The following is a 20,433-nucleotide window of genomic DNA, read 5'->3' on the forward strand; positions in this document are numbered from 1 at the left end:
TTGAGGTTGAAAGAGGGACTGAAGTAAAGATACAAAAGTGTTACAACTTAAGATTGTCACTGGTCTCCATGGTGCTGTCTTCTGTTGCGTGTTTGTTCCCACTTCCGACACGTTCGTGACGTCAAACGGGGGGAAAAACAGAATGGCAAACTCCTCCGGCAATGGGAAAGTCAATGGACTTACTTATCCAGTTAACCCGTGTTTAAAAAAGAAATCTGCGTATACCCACTAATTGTGGTGTAAAACAAGTTTAAGCGTTCTAGATGTGCTGGGTTACGCTTGAAGTGGGGACTTTTCATACGGAACTATGCACTTCTAATAAAAAACAAAGTTAGAGTTAGTATGTTTCTCCGAGGCAGCCATGTTTCCTGAATAGAGTGTTTCTACCCTCAACCCTCCCTCCGGCCGGTGTCATGTGGGGCAAATGTTCATGGACAAACACTCCATTATTGTGTTATGCTTATTTAAAGCTCCTCCAATAGCTGGGATCTACTTAAAAGGCTTTCTGTAGGATAGTGGACAAATAGGACACCAACACACTTATACACACACAGTGTGTCAGTGGGGTCGGTGACAATACTATCTGGCATTATCAGTTAAGTCTGTGCAATATCCTTGTGATATTAATGCGTGTGGGATGATGGGGTGATCTTTGTGTGTGCACTTCAGTTTGTGTGGGTGGGTACACATGTAAAGACATGTGTGTTTGTGCTGTGTGTAGTGCTGAATTTGGCCTCTCGCACTCTGGCAAACTATCTGGGACTGAGTGGATTTGCATATTGAGCACATTACGACACAAAGCAGCGCGCGGGCACTGGACAGTATTTCCCCGCCCCCACCACCAGTCTCCTGGCTGTCAGGGAGGGCAACCAGATAAGACAGTGGAGGCTTGGATTAAGGGTTGAAGGGGCACAGCAGCATATGGTGCCCCCAGATATCCATGCCCCTTATATTGTTGGAAGGCTAACACCGCCTACGTAGTCAACACAGGAAGCAGCGCTCATCCTCTCTGTTTTATTCAGCCATTACAGTTTAGAGGCGCTCAACAAGCTTTAATGCCCCAAGGGTCATCAAGCTAAACCATGTGAACGATCATTAAGTTTCAATGTGGGAAAAAATACCAGAAAAGGAGATAAACAGAGATGATCAGTTTGAGCCAGTTTACACTCAGACTTTAGCTTTACATCCCTACACATCTAAAGGTTGTTGTGTCCTGCAAGAAGTCACAGTGAATGAGTTCCTCTTGTGATCAGAGTCATTCCTTTCCACAGTATGAAAGTACTTTTTTAATTATCGAATTAATTTACTTGTTAAGTTGTTGCGGACACTCTTTAAATTGTTCTTTACCTACGTATCCGCAGCTGGATTGGGTGTGTCTGTGTTTGATGGACAGCAGCTGGTCGAAGTCTGGACCAAATATTATCCCTAACCCTCATTTTTACGATGCTTAACCTGACCTCCAACCTTAACCGATCCAGAAGGGGGAACAGACCTCAACACAACACTTAAAGCAGCAGAACAAAATGAAAACATTTGCACTGTTGATTAAAAGCAATGGGCAGGCTGTATTTTGTTAGCATATTGAAGAGTGGGGATCACACCAGCATATAAACACACCCAAAGAGCAGCTAATAAATCATTTAGCCTGAAAACTGATCGAGATATAGTTTTATAGTTTTGGCCCACATCCGGCCAACATACTGGCATTCAGCATTTACCATATGGGCCACTTTAGGTTCAAATTCAGATTACACGTTTGCTATTTTACAAGTGGGCAACTTTAGGCTCACGTCCATTTTGCCTGAAGTTTCAGAAATTTGAATTATTAAAACAGTCCCAAATACAATTTGCACTGATACACCTGTGTGAATGTGAAGCCTACTGAACAAACAGTTCCAAGAAATTGCTTTGGAATACATTTAAATTTCATGTATTTATATATATTGATTTACTACAACCTTGCACATAATACCAACAACTAAACTAATGATACAATAATAATATTTAATTGTTACAGAGTTTTGGTATTAAAGCTTTTAGCGGATATCCAAATTCAGGTATCAGAATTGGATCCCAACTAAAAAAAGTGGATCTTTGCTTTAAAGAAACCAAAAGAGCTTCAATATAAATGTCTCCATTCAAGTTGCTGGAGAACAACACATGATAAGTTATTTGTGGATTTGTTGATTGTCAAGAATCACAGATAAGAATCTCACAACCAGAAGATCACAGAATCAATCTGCCTGTAACTCCTTGATAACACACTGTCATTTCCCACTAACCACTGAATTCTCCCAGAAACGCTGGGATAAAGAGTTCAAGTGTAAAAGTGACCCTAATAGAAATAAAGCAAAGATTTACACTTTGAAAAAAGGAAACTGTGAGAAATTCTGTATGAGGCTATTTCAGGCCTCAGGTGTCTGTGTGCACACTTTTATTCACACCTAACAGGGTTTTTTGTTTGTGTTTGTGCATGGGCATGTGCATGTATTGTAGATTTACGTCTGTGAAATTAATTTACAAGTGCATCTGAAAGTGTGCCTACTGTATGTCCACGCATGAACTGTGCATTCCCCAGTTTGTCTAAGTCCCACCTGTGCCCCCTCCCGTTCTATTGGAAACAACACTGACAACGTTAAGGTGAGGTCTGCTATAACAATGCACAGATGGGATCTCTCTTGCTTGCCTTGCTCTCTTTTTCATTCCCTTTTCTCTCACTCTCTCTGTGCCTTAACACGCCATTCTCCCTGCCTGTTCACATGCATCAGATCTGACATGCTCATTCGTTGTCTGTGAGGACAGAACAACCGGGGACCACTTCTCGGTCTCATCCCCGTCCCTGGAAAGTCGTTTGTGTGTCGACGGATTGTGTGGGAGGATGGAGAAATAGAAGAGAGAGAGAGAGAAACATTGACTATTTGAAAGAGAAGTATAGAGAGATGGAAGGAAAGACGCTGGACAAGAGTGGAACTGGACAAACAAGCGATGTCTAGGGAAATCACATCGCAGGGAGAAAGACGAGCGCACAAGGAGGATGAGGTGAAACGTAGAAGGATGTAGGTCATGATGAAGACAGAAAGTGAAGTTGGACCTGTGTTTTGAAAGTAAGACACCTCAGCAAGGAGAATAACACTAGAGAGGGAGAGTGAGGCTCTGGGGCGCCGTACAAAAGAGGGACTAATAATGAAACTACAGAGAGCTGCTGTACAACCTTTCCTACAGGGAGCGATTCAGGCAGTTAACACACATTTACTGAGAGCCAAAGTGTGTCACACCCAGAACTCGCCATCCATTCCTGCAGGGACATCTCACGCTGGTGTCCTTACTATGCAGACAATAACACTGTAGTGGTTAGCAGAGGCTTTGTGGGGTTAGCAGGACGCACGTCGCCAGCGACAGTTAGTGTCATTATTGTCCTGCTATTGGACTTTTAAAGAAAACTGTCACTGTTCACAGCTCAACCGTTCATAGGGTGGACCATTATTCCTATTGGCCTTGATTGTACAATTTCAGAGGCCTGTTTACAGAGACTCTGGAAATAGCAACACAAACAATCAAAGAAACGCAACTGCACTTTCTTAGCAGATTATTCTTTAACCTGAATGGAATTGACAGTTTGTGTAAAGGCCATTTCAAAACACTGCACTCTGAACACTATTCTTTTCTATGGCATGCGCCTAGCAGGGGTTGTTTTTCCGCTTCGCTCCCTGAGTGGCGCAATGTTGTGTGGCAAACCACTTTCTGTCTGAGAGGGAAGTGGTGATGTCCTTGTTCACCTTTCTTTCTTCTAATAAGAGTTTTTATAAAGCCTCTCCAATCATATGACTGCTCCCATTCTTTTTTGATCACATTTCTTTTAGTTCATGTTACTGCATTCCCATATCTCAGCAACTAGCTTGGTGAACCGTTGTCATTTTAACCCAGATGATACCGATGGTCAAAACCTTTAACCCTGTGTCATCAGCATTGTGTTTCCATCCCACGGATTACAAAGGGTAATTTGATTTTAAAAGAATAGTCATTTAAATAGAGTAAAGCAGCAAAAGCAGCTATAGCAGTGCTTTACCCAAACAGGCAGTTTATGAATTACCTATGTCTGAGAAAACCTCCAGACATATTTAATGCAGGAGAATCTGGCCCCTTTTTTCACCCTGTTCTCCTCTGTTGTCTCTCTTTTTGCCGTGTTCTGCATTTTCACTCCATTAGCAGCACAACATGCGAGTGTGAGGACAACAGGCCGAGGGAATTCAAGTTCAGTTCATCCCTTCACCCCGGCCACATTGTTTTGGAACGAGCAGAATTAATTAATCTTGAAAGGGAAAGAGAGAAAGGACTCCACTCCATCATGCTGCTTGATTGAGGACATTTCCACATACACAAAGGACAAAAACAGTTTTAAAAAGCTCAACAGCGGAGACCTAATTTCTGTTGATGCCGTCAGACAAGCACCTAGCAGTCGAGTTAGACATTACAGGAGCGCACCCACAGCCCATTGTGTGCAACAGCGAGCAATTTACAAAATTACGTTCCTCCAGAATATTAAATTATCCACAGTGTATTTTTACATCCTGCGCAATTATCTGGTCAAGACAACTCAATGGACCACCATGTACTCAAAGCAGGTCACAGGATCTGCATTTTCTCTCAGTGTGACACCAGCGAGCTCAGCCCCTGGGTTCATCAAGTGTTGTAAGGTCATTTAGTCGTCGTGCAGATCAATTGACAATCAATTTCAAATTAGTGATGCAAGCCCACAGGACTCCCGAGAGTACAGTTGAAAATACCGATATATAGTCCTTGCTTCAGGACTCGCTTGTGTCATGGATCTCTGACCTAAAACCACCCACAGCTGAATCTGCATCCCTGCAGCTCCCAACACTATGTTTCAAAATGTACTTCAAAAGCTGCTGCGAAGAAGTTCAGCCATTTTCAGTGGCTCCTGAAAGACCCCAAGCAAAAGTGGGGGCCAGGGGACTGCTCCTCGTTCATTACATTAATATGGCATCACTACATGTAATGATAATGGACAACACAAGACATTTACTACTGTTAAATGTCCACTCCACAAATGCAAAAAGACATTGTTAGGATGTTTGATTCTGATCCAAATCTTAAATCATCAACACGCCCACTCGCTCACTTGGAATTTTCCCGGAGTATTCTCACATGGTGTCACTCGGACAATGTCAGGAGCAACTGAAATTTGCGTTCTCACATTCAGCCCCATTCAGAAAATGTCCAGAGTTCTATCACATCATTAACCTAGTGGCTATTTAACATGTTAACCTAATAACCCCCATCACCGCTAAAAAAAAAAAGTAATGATGAGTCATTCTCTGAGAGAAACGGAGCCTTACGGAGATCCATCAAGACCCAAAACTCCCGTCCCTTACCCGACAGGTACGGCATCAGATAGAGGTATAAATACATAATTAGGGCTGCACAAGATAACAATATCAGAGCTTCACTGACATGAGGAGGTGATGGTGGAAGGAGTTAGTATGAGAGAATCAGCAAAGTAACAGTGAGAGTTGACAGTTTACAAAGGCCTCTCAAAATCCCCCTGTGACTGGATGTTACTGTAGTCAGCTGGTACCTGAACAAATGCTATGTTCCATTCCTTTAATTTAGCAATTTTATATGTGAAATTTGAATTATTTAGTCCGTTTAATATCTTGATTTGGGGCCTCGTGTCACTTAACCCATTTCTGTCTAATCAGATTTACTGCAGTTCCTTTTGAAACGCAGATTGTTTTGCTGTGAAACCAGTGTTTGGTCTACAGAGGAGCCAGGTGAGGGTTAACTCCCAGAAAGGTGACCTGAGCTCCCCAGAGCGGAGTTTATAGGGTGATAAATAACCATTAATATTCCTCATGCTGCAATTTCCAGTCAAATGAATTCATAAAGTAAAATTAATATGAGTCTTGTCATGTGTAATATCAAACATGTGCGCCAGTCACTGTGGCGGACTTTATTTGCTGTCAGTGTTTCCTGTACCGTGACCGACCAGGACATGTTCAGGGTGTTTGAATTCATTATATAATTTATATAATGTCAAATCAGCAACTCTCAAACGACCGGCTACTGGAGGAACACCTCCAGGCAGCTCATCTCATCAGCCCCCTCCCATAGTGATTTTTCCACATAATGACAAATGAATTATGAAACAAATGAATAATGTAACTGGAGACCGGGCTAATCTAATTCACTTTTCTTTTTTTTTGGAAAGTTACAACATAAATTCTGTGCTTCTCTCTCCTCCTGGTCAGGTCTCTGACAAGTCTTTCTAACAGATGTTATCATCTCCGAACCTTAAGGTCTGCATGGTTAAATAGCTATTAGTAGTTTTTCTTTTCTTTTCTGTAGGTCAAAAAACCCACTAACATCTACAAACAATCAGCATTCACTCCCGACGGGGCAGTGATGGAAACACGACAACCTGAGAGCTTCTCAGTTTCTGGCACATTTGTGACGTCTAACATGGCAGAAAGGAAAACTCTGTATGGGAAAGGAATCAATCTGCCTTTTTAGTGGTTGAACCAACATTTTAAAAACTCTGCTTATACCCAATCATTTGGTGTAGAACAGGTTGGAATCATTGCTATCCCCGTTTTTTAAAAGTGCCAATTTTTCAATTTCTCCTAAAGGCTCGTCGACAGAGTTGAAAGACTGTTCACAGATTTCCCACCATGCAGAAGAATGAACAGCTGGACAGACTGAAGTGAGGTTTCTTTCATCTCCGCAGTGAGCTCACTGGAGAGAGCTCAGATCTGCTTTATGAACCTAAAAGACAATCTGACTGTCTGGAAACCTGGAGATTTGCGATTGGTGGATGAAACTGATGAGGTCATTACAGTCCGAGGGAAACCTTGATCCTCTGGGATCCACTGTAATTTATTTGCCAAGGGAAAACACACACACACACATACACACACACGGAATGCCTGTTAGCACACACCTGTGGGAATAATGTGTGCACAGGAGCATTTCCTTCGTCATTGATCGGTGCTCGTAAAGGCTTGCAATGATAAACACAGTAACTATTCTTGGTAATACCAGAGATCAACTTAACGACCCTTTGGCAGACACTGATTGAGAGCCACAATATATCACACATGCAGGGAAGTGAATGGTGTAGGAGGAGTTTTGTAAAATACAAGTCAATTAACATGGATTGTTTCCAGCATGAAAGTGTGTGAGTGGGTTCCCTAAAGCTGGAGAGAATGGCTCTGTTTGTCCCAGGACTGGGAGGAGAAATAAACCAATGAAAGACCTTCATTCAAGTACAGAGTGCAGGAAATAGATCCAGGCACATAACCCACTTTTTGCCTGAATAAGATTTCTGTTAAGAAAACTGTTACACAGAGATTACAGGTCTAACTTTGTTCCGTGCTATTGATGTGATAGTTTACAAGATTCTGCAACAGAACAGTGATTTTTAAGTCAGAGTATCGTCTGTGGAGAAAACTAATTTGAGACGAGTTGCGAGTGCTGACTCACACTCATGACTTTGCTCTGACTCGTTTGGACTGAGGAGGATTTTTCCACTCTCTTTGTTCACGCTCGGCTTTTGTAACATACTAAAACGAACTCAAACTTTTTATTTTGTAACCATATGACGCTTTTGGAAGCAGTTTTTAATCAAACCATACCAAATATCTCCGGAGTTACAAGATGTGCGAGTCCTGTCAGCAAAGGTCTAGCCGAACCTCAGGAGCCGGTAAAGCAAAACTGCTCATTTGAAGGAGAGGAGCTTCAGGGTGCCACGACATGAAGAAGACATCCGCTTTAAATATGTATAAGCCCAGGGCCCCTCACACTCACACACACATACACTCACACACACTTGAAAGGACAGCCAAGCTAAAAGATAGTCTCAACCGAATGGCTCAACCTGTCACAGTGGACCTGAGGTATGACGCATGTGTAGATTTCCTATATCTTCCTGTCTGCACCTGTTACTAAACATACAAAGCACTATTGCATTTCAATGGTGATTGGTTTCCCATCCGTGTGTTATAAAGTGGAAGTTCTTCCTTCCTTTCTTACATCAGCTTTCACATCTCAGAGCAATTTCACACTTGATCCACAGACATGTTATCCTGAGAATGATCTTGTGGCTCAAGCCTGTTCAGACAGAACTGTATGCTGCTGCTCAGTGGTGTGGTGGAACAAATTACATTTTACGTTGTTACTTAGCACATTTTTCATGTATCTTGTGCTTCTTACTCTAAATGCCTGTAATTTCTCCTCCACTATATTATACAGTGCGTTACATGTTCACATTGCTTTTTATATTTATAATAATAATAATACATGTTTCCTCCACCACTGCTGCTCATACTGAAGAACTGCGACACAGATTTTTGATCCCTGATATTAAATCTTAAATTTCTCACGTGTCCTAAAATAAAACTTTTTAATATAGTTGTACATAATCCCGATGAGCTGATGCTATGATAAGTGCCACCCCACTTCCCCAGCATGCTTTTTAATCATCTAACCCAAATGCAGTTAAAAAAAAACACAACTGATCATATTTCTGCATCAACCGCCTCACCCCGCTCCCTACACGCTCATGATTCACTCATGATTTCCTCAGTCGCCACCCTGATTAAAGGTACAACCAGTCCCGTCATCTCAAAGCGCCAAACCTCCAAACCCCCGAACCTCTGTGAACTGACCACATCAGATGTTTTGCCCCAGATGCTTGGCTGAGCGCCGCGTAGCTGAGCCGCCTGTGGACTCTCTGGGACCTAGTTTAATGTGTGCTTAAGAGACCGTGGGACCGGGCGGAAGCTGCGCTCTCTCCCCCTAAATATCAACCTATCATTTATTCATTCACGCTCCCAGGACGACCGCCACCGCCATCATCTGAGGACCCTGTCGTCTGAAGTTCTCTGCGCCTCTGTCGCTCAAACATACACACGCACATGCACTTTGCAAGCGGTCCCAGAGGTCTTTTAATTTTTTGAGAGGCTATTTTTAGAGAGAAAAATAATCGAGGTGGAAAGTTCCATCTGTCCAACACTCTTGTTCCAGCTGCTCCTTTTTAGCGGCAGGCAGGCGGAGGAGAGGAAAAACACTACTTATCAGATAAAACTGACAGAGACAGGATTTTTTTTTCATCATATGCATGTTCTAGTTATATATTCAGCGTATTGCATGATTTAAAAAATGTGCAAGATCACCTGGGGTTACAAAAGCTGAGAGTCTGATTAAATGACCCGCTGCTCCAACACTTTAATATATTTTTCTCTTTTCAAAGCTCTGGTGATTCTGCTCCTTTTAACTACCTGCAAACTGAGGAGAGGAGTTTAGTGATTAGCATTTTTATATTGGACCTTTTGTTCTTTGTAATACTAGATCATAAAAAATAGATGTTGAAACAAATCTCTTGCTAAAGTTCACTTTTCCACCTAAGTTAATGTTTTTACCTTGGTAGTGTGTGTGGCTGGTCTGTGTGTCATGAAACATATTTAAATATTGAATTTAATGCTTCAACATATGTTCTCTTTTCAATGCTCTTGATATTCTGTTGTCTAAATCAGCCAAGTATTTTAGTATCAGCTTTAATGAGACCACAAAAACATTCTAAATAAAAGTGATGAGCAGTTGTTCTTTCATTGGACCCTCAGTGTTTTGTAATAGACTGCGGTCATGAGTGTTACCGCTCACCCCAGCCGGTCCAGACATACATATTATGTGCAGGGTTTATACATCAGATTTCTCATACCAATTAAATAAACTGTGCTATATTCATATTATATATGATATCAATAGCTATCGTTTACTCTTTGCACCCTCAACTTGTGTTTTCTCGGCTTACTTTGTAAATCTTTATTAACAGGAATAATTTGAACAATTTCATTTGTGGATGACACTTTTCTAAATTTGGTTGTGTTTGCATAATGCCAATAAAGTTTTTCTTCAAGTTTTTACTGTGGTAGCAGGACGTCTGCAAATCACCACAAACCATCATCACCGATACTGTGTGACGTGAATCTTACTGGTAAATAAAAGCAGCCAAATGAGCAGAGGAGACGGTGTGAAGAACAAAGAGAGCAGGCTCACTCTGTAATTTCATACCAGGGACTTTGCACAGAGACTCAAATGTTAACACACAGAGAGCGCAGAAGGGAACTGGTCTAAGTTCAGCTTTGATGCAGACACGAATGCCCTGAATGTCAATGAGCTGGAGAAAACTCCACGTCGTCTTTCTTTTGTGATGCTCCAGCGTTCCTCATCCCTCGCTGGACTCCTCATCTCAGGCAGCGGGATGGAAGCCTGCGGGGGCCAATCTGAACATTCCTCTGTACGCAACTTGTTCTATAGGATGTTATTATGCAAACAACCAAAACAAACAAGTGCAGTTGAAAAGTTCAGAGCCACCACCACCTCCTCCTCTGCTTGAATTTAATTTGCTGAATTGATTAGACCTCCGCATCGGTCCCCACCACACCCCAGAGGGTTGTTGGCGGTGGATCGTTAAATGGGGGGCTTCGTGGACAGAGCAGCTCTGAGTTGGTATCACCGGGGGGGGTGGGTTTCGTTATGACAACACGCTGAACTGATCAGATTATTAGCATCAGAACTTCTGACATTAGTAAACTTTGCTTCAAACATTTCATGCAAGATTTCAAAAAGGCAGTGTAGCTAAAAGGAGCTAATTTCTCACTAAGAAGAAATCGATACTGTCTTTATATTGTTTTTACTGGTCATTTGTGTTTTTTCTCTTTCTTTGTGTCTGTGCATTTTGTGTTGTTAGTTCTATTTCTTATTTGTATGATTTTTACCATCAAACTGCAGGGACTGCATGTGTAAACTAGCCTGAGTGGCCAAATCTGGCACATTTACATGTTGGACTCAAGTATGGACTTTAACTAATGTGCATTGTCCCTTTTAAATGAACACATGCAATGTCTATGTGTAACAGGGGTGGAGGAGAACATGACACGTCCTCTGACGAATGCTAAAAGTACTTGACCATGACTGACACCTGCACATTATGAATTTCACCTCCTCCTCCTTGTAAACTTGGATCCAACGTTCACTTCAAATCCACGGGTACAAGCACACGCTGGATGGCATATACATCCCATTCAAGCCAAAAAGACACTGATATCTGAGTGGAACAAGCCTGACTGTGAACATAATGAACAGATCAGATCAATCCAGTGACAATGTCTGACATGCAAAAAGTGGAGGTCAGTACACACAGCCAAAACAAGCAACCACAATCAATACAGAGTTTGCTGCATCAGAATGTATTTATAGAAACACTGGCAGCTCCCCACCAAGACGCAAGAGGAGGGAAGAGAAACTGTCCAGAGAAGAAACACACGCAGCCTCTCTCTGAACAAGTCCTGCTAATGGAGCCGCTGAGCTCACACATGCTTGTTTGTTCTCCTACTGTAAAGTCATTTGTAGTCATGAACACTCTTCGCTCACTGCAATAACCGAGGCAATAAACTGGGTAGACATTTGATCACTTTGGGTGAGAAGGACGGGATGGCCACAATCTACTGCTTTCATTTGGAGCCATTTTGCAAAGGGCAGACGGACGGAAAATCAAATCATGTTGTTGCACATATGTGTACGTGTGTAAGCCTGAGTAAAGCTGACAAGACACCGTCCGTCCACTCAGCGCAGACGTACACAGCTAAACGAGTGAGCAGCAGAGTGAAACACCTGGGCAATCTGGCTCTAAATTCAATCTCACACAATTGTTCTGTCCAAATTGACATGTCAAGTCCGTGTGTGTGTGTGTAGGTGTGTGTATGTAGGTGTGTGTCTGCATGGTTCAGTGGAAATGCTTTCAGTCTCCTGACAGGAGGTTCTATGTGGAGACTTTGTTTTCAAGCATTTTTATTTGTATGAAATATTATCTGAGAGTTGAAGTATTTCAGACAGAAGCTCATTTATTTTCAAATCACAGCTATTTATCAATCCCACAATATATTTTAACCATCATCATTTATTAGCCTGCATCATAGTTGCTTGAATACATTCACTAATGATTCTCATTCAGTCATTAGCACTGATTAATCTTTTCTGCAAAGTTCCTTAGGTTTTTACTCTCAAACTACTTTCTCTGAAATACAGGAAACCAATATATAACTTATATATTATGGTACACAACCTATAAAACTCACTATACTCACAGACACTCTCAATGCAAACATTTTTATATTGCTAAAACAAAAATAACAATAAGACCATTGAACTAAGTAGAGATTGATACATGATGATTTCCATCAATAGCAAAATAACAGGTTCAATATAAATCTATGCTGCCTATGCAGTGTATAAGTACAGTGAGGAGGTATAAGTCTGAACTGATCTACTTCAGGTTTGGAAAGTTTGAGTTAAAGTTCATGTTTAAAACCACAACCTTTCACTTTAGTCGTTAAACTTGACAGATAATGATAATGTGACATGTATCGTTAATTATCCATATGAACATTTTTATCTTGATATAATTTAATGCCACATCCTCCAGCTCTTTACATAAAGACAATGAACTTTGCCATTTAGTGTAACACACCCATACACGTGCACACGAAGCATGATTCCACATAGAATAATCATAGGAATACACAGTGGTTTTCTTTTCCTTTGGGCTCGTCCGCTCTCCTGTGCCGCCTGGCCACCGTGCGCCTCGTTAATCGGGCGGATTACGCAGCGTAACCCTGCACCGTCTGCTCCGATTCTATTTCAAAACACACACTCTCCCGCTCCTGTGCCACGTTTTAAAGTGAATCACCGGCGGTTGCATGTTATTTTTCTTAAGATTAGCAGCAATTTGTGTTGTGTTAAACGCGCAAAAGCAAAACTAATATCAGGCACGGCAGAGGGCATTATGGATGAGAAGCGCACAATCAAAAAGTACTTTTTTGGGGGGGGGAATAAAAAAGGAGTCTAAATCTGTGCTTTAGTTTTTTTGTGATGGAAATACCGGGGATTTATAAGCTTGATCCAAACATACAGTATTAAGAAGGGGGGGCACGCGCTCCTGGAGAGGAGAGGTTGAGCTCTCATGGCACAATTTAAATCCACATACATCTGTTTTTGAAATACTGATGCAGATGTATTGTAATGATGATTTGTCCACGTGATTCAGACTGTAAGCCCTCTCCCTCAAACCTCTTATTGTTATTATTATTGTGGTTGTTGTTGTTTCTGGGGTAGTCAGTGTACAAGGTGCATGCTGCGAGTTTGGATGAGGTAGACTGAAGTTTCCAGAGGTGGATGAACTTACCCTCCATGCAGAAGATGACCATCCAGGCTATCCATAGGTCCGAGTTATGAAACTTCACCATGGTTCGTAACTGTTCTGTGACTCGCTCTCAGTTTTGAGCCCAGTCGCTTCTTTTCCTTGTGAAATCACAGCTCCGCTTCACAGTTTACTTAAAGAAAAGTCACCGCTCCTTCTAATGGCGTTAGACATGAAAGCAATCAGCGGGTTTTTACGCACCACATTTTCCAGAAACAGCGAGAAAAGCACAAAGAATAAAAGACGCAGAGCATTTCTATCCACCGCCGGGCACTCGTCTCTCTCCTTCGGGCGCTTTTTGTTTTACTCCTCCTTTGCTCCTGCGTCCTTTGGTCACTCCAAACTGTTTTTTTTCTTCTCTGCACCTCTCCTGTCACTTTACGCACGCTTGGAAGAAAAAAACGCACCGTGCACCTGCTCTTGAAGGAAGATGTTCCCACAGCCGGGGAAAGTGACTTTAGGCACGGAGCAGGAGCTGGCACTTCTCCCGTGCGTTCAGCGAGTGTCTCCAACACGTCTTGTTGCGCTCCATGGTTTCTCGTCTGCTCTGCCGCTGCAGCTGAGCAAAGTCACACAGCAGAGTGGACAACACGACTTCCGACTGAAGTCTTTCAGAATAAAAAACAGAGTGGAGGTGATGCGTCAATGGGACCGAGCGGATTACAGTTTGGACAACAGCGTTGTCACGAGGTGGCAAAGGGTCAAAGGTCAGCGAACCACTTCCTTTTAATGTGTCACACCTGTGCCCTTCCCCGCACTTTCGTGCATTCAAAAAGAAAATATAAAAGAAAAAGGAAATGTGACAAATAATTTTGGAGTTGTCTTTTTAAGGAAGAAATAATCATCTCAATGGAAAAAGACTTGAATTCAATATATTATGTCCACCTAAAATAAACTTCAATGTGAATGTCCTCTATGAAATTAAATATATTAAGTGAAGTGTAGTCTTCAAATGGCCGCCTTGGCACAATCTGAGCAAATTGCTATTTGTCATGATAAAACTTATATTTTCATATAGATTTCACTAGTTCTTATCCCATCTGCATAAAACTGTTCATCTGATAAAAAACATTTGTGAGGTTGTTCTCCCTGAACAAGCTTGAAACTATTCTCCCCGTTTTTTTCTTCTTTTTTAAGCCAAAAAAATTATTTGTAGATTTGTAACCTTTAATATTGATGTTTAAGATACATACTGTAAATACTGTAGTCTGTCAATGTAATCAGATCAGATCAGTAGAAAGTTACAGAAGAAAAGAGGATTTTATGGTTAGGCTTATTTCATGAATGACAAACTAGACCTTCACACTGAATAGTTCATGTGGGATGTTGTAACATCTGAAAATGTCTTGTGGATGTTTCACAGGTAACCCCATCACACTCAAATGCTCATATTTGTTGCACACGATAGAGAAGTGATTCCAACGGCACATAATTGCACTTTACTTGACATGTATGATCTGCTCCCATGAAAAAGGGTTGTTCTTATACTTATTGTTGGAGGACAGCTCATTGATAAAGCTACAGGTGAACAGTCTGAGCAGGTGAGCGGAAATTCCAGGATCTCTCCTGAATTTAATATGCTTTTATTTCTTAGATGACTTCCTGTTTTGGTCTGAGCGCGTGAACGCGGCTTGATGACAGCGCTCAGCGGCGGATGACAGAGTTGAGCTCGAGCCGAGCTGTTGCTAGGAGACCGCTGACGCCACAAAGAGAGAGAGGAAGAGAGAGAGAGAGAGAGAGAGACGTTCATGCCATCCTGCGGTGCGTCCACTGAACGACCGATAGAATAGAAAAGTAAAGTTAACAGTTGCCATTAAACCCCATAGACTCATGACACTTAAGATGTTATAGTAGTCTACACATTAAGAAATATTATTATTATCATTAATAATGGTGATAATAATGAAGGCTCTTGATTAAAAGAAGTTGTGCTGGAGACTGCGTTGACACAAGCTCCTCTCATCACACCACACTCACCTCAGGACTCCACACACGGTAAGTGACTAAAAAACAACCAAAGAGTTTTTGTTTCTTGCCCCAATTTGATTTTTTAATCATCAAGAAAGGAAAGAAATCAAAGGGAAAGACACAATGGTGTCAGTGCCCTCTACATCTGTCCATCCATCCATCCACAGCTCCATCCTTCGGCCCCAAAGCTGCAGGAGCCGTCTTTGTATATTCAAAGATCCCCGTCATGAAATGAGGAAGACAATTGAACCCACATAGCGAAATAGTTTTGGACCAGATTTGACCCACATCTGGCTCATGTTTGCCAGATCTGGGCAACAAGTAAGACATAGCAATAACACATGTCATCCAAAGGTGCCAAAGGTGGCCTGAATTTGTTTTGCGCTATCTGAGCCATATTCACCATTTGCCACATGAGCCACTTTAGGTTCTCACCAGATTACACCTCGCCCTGAGCAGCGCATATTTGTTTTGGAATATTTGGACATTTGTTGTTTTAATTATGGGTAAATTTAGGCCCAAAACCATTTTGTTCAGGCCATGAGAAGGACAGAAGTGTCAAATCATAGGCGCTGCCCACATCTGTATGCTATCTGGGGCCACAAGGGGAATTATTTCATGACAAAACTTATAATATTAGAATATATAATTCTGAGGGATGTGTTTCATTGATTTTATAGCACATGACTTGTGACTATGTTTTTGCCTGTTCAGAATATGCCTGTAGGCATGTTACAAAAAATTGTGGTAAACTCACAATTCACTGACGTCATCAGTGACATTATAAAAGTGTTGGCTCTCAAATGTGTTTAAACACAGGAGCAGCAAGCAACACTGCACATCCTCTGGTCACCAGGAACATCCTGGCCAAGTCTGAAGTCGACTGAAATAGAGGTTTTCGAGGAAATCAAAGGACAGACAGATTTCTACATTAGGAAATAAAAAGAGCTGGTGATTACAACCTTCTGATGTTGGTTTTTTTCATTTACCAGAAGCTATGGACCAGTGCTGAAGACACCAGAGATGCAGCCAGTCAGGTGGCAGAAGTAAGACGAAATCAAACAGACGCAGTTCACAGAGTCACATGCTCCTTGAGGGATATGTTAGACGGATGAAACACATGCTGCTCTGAAAAGAGATGCACATTTTGAAACCTTGTGCATGTTTCATTTGACCACATCAATACATCAAGAACATGCTCTCGTACCTCGCCCACTGATTCCTCCCTTCAATATTCCCTCACAGGTTAAATAACAGAAGGCTTTGAACATGATGGATGGGTTAAATTGGGTTTCTCCAGCAGCCACAGAAAGATGCATGCTTGATTTATTATTGATTCCCTTCTGAAACTGCTCCATTTTTCTTTTTTCTTCTTCTGCGCCCTCATAAAAGATTCAAAAGACCTGAAGGAGATCCTCGATGCTAAATGTTGTAATTCTCTTCAGCTGCAGTTCACAATAACTGGAATATTGATGTCAGGTAAACGGAGAAGTTGTCGGAGCTGTCAGACCTTGTGTTGAGAAGCTTCCGTTTTTTATTATTTCAGGTCTGAGTGGGTCAGTGTCAGTCATGGAATATTCATTAGCATTAAGTTACTGTACTTTTACTGCATTGAGTACTTTCTGATTGTCACAAGTAAAAATTTTAGGCATTAGTGCTCAAGTTATTTCGATGCTGCTTAATAAGGAACATGGACTGTATTTCTATGGAGCCACATAACGCGGGGATCGAGCCACTGACCATCTGCTAAGAGGACGACCCACTCTACCTCTTTACTTTATCTCACTATGTGGTCAATAGTTAATCTGCAGATCACAGATATAAAATGTATTACCAAATTATTTTCATATCTTTAATAAACCAGCATTAAAATGCTGCTTATACATGAGTGACAATAAAATCAACTAAAAGGGTATAAATCATGAAAAGTACTGAAATTGTGTTCTAAACTAAGAACTACAAAACAATTTTTTCCAAAATACACGAAGCATGTGAACAATAATATGTCTTAAAACTTCACACCGTATCTGAACCATGTACATTCTTCACTTTTGAAGAAATGACCATGGACCATTTTGCAGCATTTGTGTTGAAGTTATTTTCTTAATTTACAGAGTATTTATGGTCAAATAAATAATAAATGGTTAAAATAAAACATCCAACCTAACTTAAGAGCTGCCTGCAGGAGGTTTTCAGTGGATTTTTACGCTGTGATATTGTCATTTTTACTGAAGTAAATGATCTGAATACTTCCTCCACCTCTGGTCCATTGTCACCTGTTGACAGCATCACTTCAGGTTCTAAAAACTATTTCCTTTTGTTTATTGATTCTTTTAGTCGAATATACCAGAACATACTTTTTAAATTTGTGTCCATTTTATTATGTTTGGTAAGTGTGTGTCATTTCTTCTGTATTGTAAAAATACAAATCCTAAATAAACGAACTTCTCTAATCTTATACTTGGACACCTTAAAATAGAAAACGCTGCCATCTACTGGTGAAGAAAAGAAAAGACACTTTTAATTGACAGGATAATATTAAGGAGAGAAAAAAACGAACAAAAACACCACATCGTTTTGTTTGTCATCAGAACATTTACTTCTAGGACTTGGCACATTAGTTTACACAAGATCACTATGTTTCTGTGACACCAGTGCTGGGATGAGAAAAAGATGCTTCTGTATCCTCAAGTGCGCACACACACTCACACACACACTCACTCACACATTTTGTCAATAGATGAGATGATAACAGAGCAGCTCTGTCCCCCAGGAAGCATCAGTCCTGAAATGACAAAAAGGACAATGCTGTTACTGCAGAAAGGATACATGATTTATTAAAGATCTTTAGTGCCACAGCTCCTTCTCTATCTTTAATGTATGATCGTTCCCGCAGCAGCATGAGCTGTAACAACTACTGGGTTTTGTTCTTTTTTTTTGGAGGGGGTCGTGAAGTCTTGTCAGGCCATGACAGGTCTGAGAGCAGCGTGTTCTCTTCCATTTAAGCGATTGAACAGCAGCTCTTTTACGACTCTCCTATCTGAGGGAGTTGGCGCTGAAGTCTCCCCCTTCTCTTCTTCCCTTCCGTCACTTGCACGTAAAACAGGGACAGAGTCACTTTACGACAGAATGCGCCATAAATAGAAACACACACAGCGAGGGTGTGGTTTGCGTGAAAACAGGGACTGCTGGTCAGACCTGTTTGTGACGATGTTCCATTCAAATGAACACACTACCGACGATTAAGCTGTCAACCTTTGAAACAAGGCGTGACAGCTGCGTTACCTGTCGAGCTGCATTTTATTGAGCTACAACCAACAAAAGGGAAAATGCGGCAGCACCAAAACAACCAAAATCAACAAAACCATGTTGGGATGAATCAAAACTTTGAACTCCAAGAGTGCAGCATATGACTCACGTCCTCGCTGCTGGAGGAGGATGAAGAGGAGGATGAGCTGCCACTTTTCTCTCCGTCCTTGGACTCCTTCTTGTGCTTCTTCTCGCCTTTGTCCTTGCTAGACTTATGGGACTTGCCAGATTTGTCCTTGCCAGATTTATCCTTGCTGTGACTCTTGTCCTTGCTGTGACTCTTGTCCTTGTCATGACTCTTGTCCTTGTCGTGACTCTTGTCCTTGCCGCTGCTCTAAAAATTAAAAAAAGGGCAAAAGTTGACCATGGGAAGATCATGAATTGAGTGCATTATCTCTTGAGGATTGTTTTGGGCCCAGTGATCGTAATTAATGAGAGAATAAAGAGCTGTTGGCCCAAATCCAGATTTAAAGGGGGGAAACTTTTTTGTAATCAGCCTAAAACACTCAATATGGTCAAAAAATGATATTAAGATAATCATTTTCACTTCAGTCGATGTCAACAATTATCACGATAAATATCAAATTATTATTCCTTTAATGATTTTAACTCCTGAGTAAAGGTTGTGGGTGTAAACTATTTTTTTATGGACAGAGAAAGACAAACACCAAATCTGAAGTAGAACAGTTCAGTGTTATAGCTCATCACTGTGTTTGCACAATGCATAAGGACGAAATCGACAAACTTTTACTGTGCAGCCATCGTTGACAGTCATATTTCAATAATTATTGACAACTTGTGTTGATGTAGAAACAAAGCTCCTACCTTATCCTTGTCATCATCCTTTTTCCAGGGCCAACTAAACTCATCCTTCTGAGCCTCCTTTTGCTTCACCACCTCCTCGTCATCCTCCACAGCTGCAGAACAGAGAGCAGATTCAAGTTAGAATTAAAGTGTCACCAAGAGTAAAGTCAAGTAAAGCTGCACATTTAATATGCTTCGTCTCATTATGATGCAGATTTTGGGTTTGTTTATTCATTGAGCTGCTGCCAGGTGCAAACACTAAACTACCTGTTTCTTTTTTTTAAAAGAACAAATGAAAGTGGACTGAAGTGTGAACTCACCTGAGGACAGACTGAAAGACATTCTTGCTGCTGTTCTTTTCCAAACAAACCGCACACTGACAGACAGGAAGCGTTTCTCTCAGGGAAAACACGATGGCCGCACCTACAACACGTGATCCAGCCGAGACACGCCCCCTTACCGCACCTGAAATCACCTGGCTTCAACTTGTTCTGCAGAGGAGCTGCGTTCACATGCAGTCGGACATAAGAGCTTTAGCAATTGTGCGCACAGGATACACCTGCACAGTGGTTGGTCGGTTAATAACATACTCAGTAAGTGCATGGAAGGAGAGAAGAAGTCTAAAATAATTGAAAAATTGACTTATAACTTATAACTACAGCTTATTGTTATCTCTGTGCTGGGAGAGGGGGAGAAAACTGTACTTACTGGTACTTTCAAAGAAGTGTACTTATTTGAAGGTACCAGAAGGATTTCAGTGAAAACTTAAAAGAAGTCATATGCAGAGTGGCTCCTTTCAGTGTTTGTCTATTTAACATTGGATTTTATCACATGCTGCTCTGTCTGCTGTGTCATTCCTGAGAAATGGCTGTGTCATCCTTCCTGGCCCAACCTATCCCAGGGTTCATTGCTTTAGTGACAAACCGTTTTTTCAAAGAGGGAATGGTGCGGGGCAAGCAACGAGAAGTCCAGTGTTTGAGTGTCACACTTCAGCTCATACTAAAGATACACACTTTAAAATGACACGGGCATTAAAACTTTGCAAATGTGGTAGAAGGCTCCATAGTTGTTCTAAG

At 41.4% G+C, this 20,433-nt stretch overlaps 2 protein-coding genes across 3 annotated transcripts in view; both read right to left on the bottom strand.

The window, feature by feature from the left end:
• The window catches only part of igsf11 (immunoglobulin superfamily member 11), a 124,938-nt gene extending 110,979 nt beyond the window's left edge, over positions 1–13,959 (bottom strand). Inside the window, exon 1 of the mRNA XM_020095293.2 lies at positions 13,262–13,959. Within this exon, the coding sequence (XP_019950852.2) occupies positions 13,262–13,322 (61 nt within the window). The 5' untranslated portion in view covers positions 13,323–13,959. The remainder of the gene's footprint in view (positions 1–13,261) is intronic.
• Positions 13,960–17,819: 3,860 nt separating this feature from the next.
• LOC109634463 (uncharacterized) lies at positions 17,820–20,175 on the bottom strand. Of its 2 annotated transcripts, XM_069534174.1 has the most exons (5): positions 20,066–20,175; positions 19,678–19,859; positions 19,379–19,470; positions 18,663–18,887; positions 17,820–18,029 (listed from the first exon to the last, which is right to left on the bottom strand). In XM_069534174.1, the coding sequence occupies exons 2-5, from the start codon at positions 19,697–19,699 to the stop codon at positions 18,024–18,026; spliced, it is 345 nt and encodes a 114-aa protein (XP_069390275.1). In that variant the 5' UTR covers positions 19,700–19,859; positions 20,066–20,175; the 3' UTR covers positions 17,820–18,023. The 2 variants fall into 2 exon arrangements, with proteins under 2 accessions (XP_069390275.1, XP_019950509.2); XM_020094950.2 differs by having other exon boundaries at positions 19,678–20,173.
• Positions 20,176–20,433: the final 258 nt, after the last annotated feature.

The sequence above is a fragment of the Paralichthys olivaceus genome, chromosome 11, assembly GCF_024713975.1.
Source record: "Paralichthys olivaceus isolate ysfri-2021 chromosome 11, ASM2471397v2, whole genome shotgun sequence".
NCBI lineage: Eukaryota > Metazoa > Chordata > Actinopteri > Pleuronectiformes > Paralichthyidae > Paralichthys > Paralichthys olivaceus.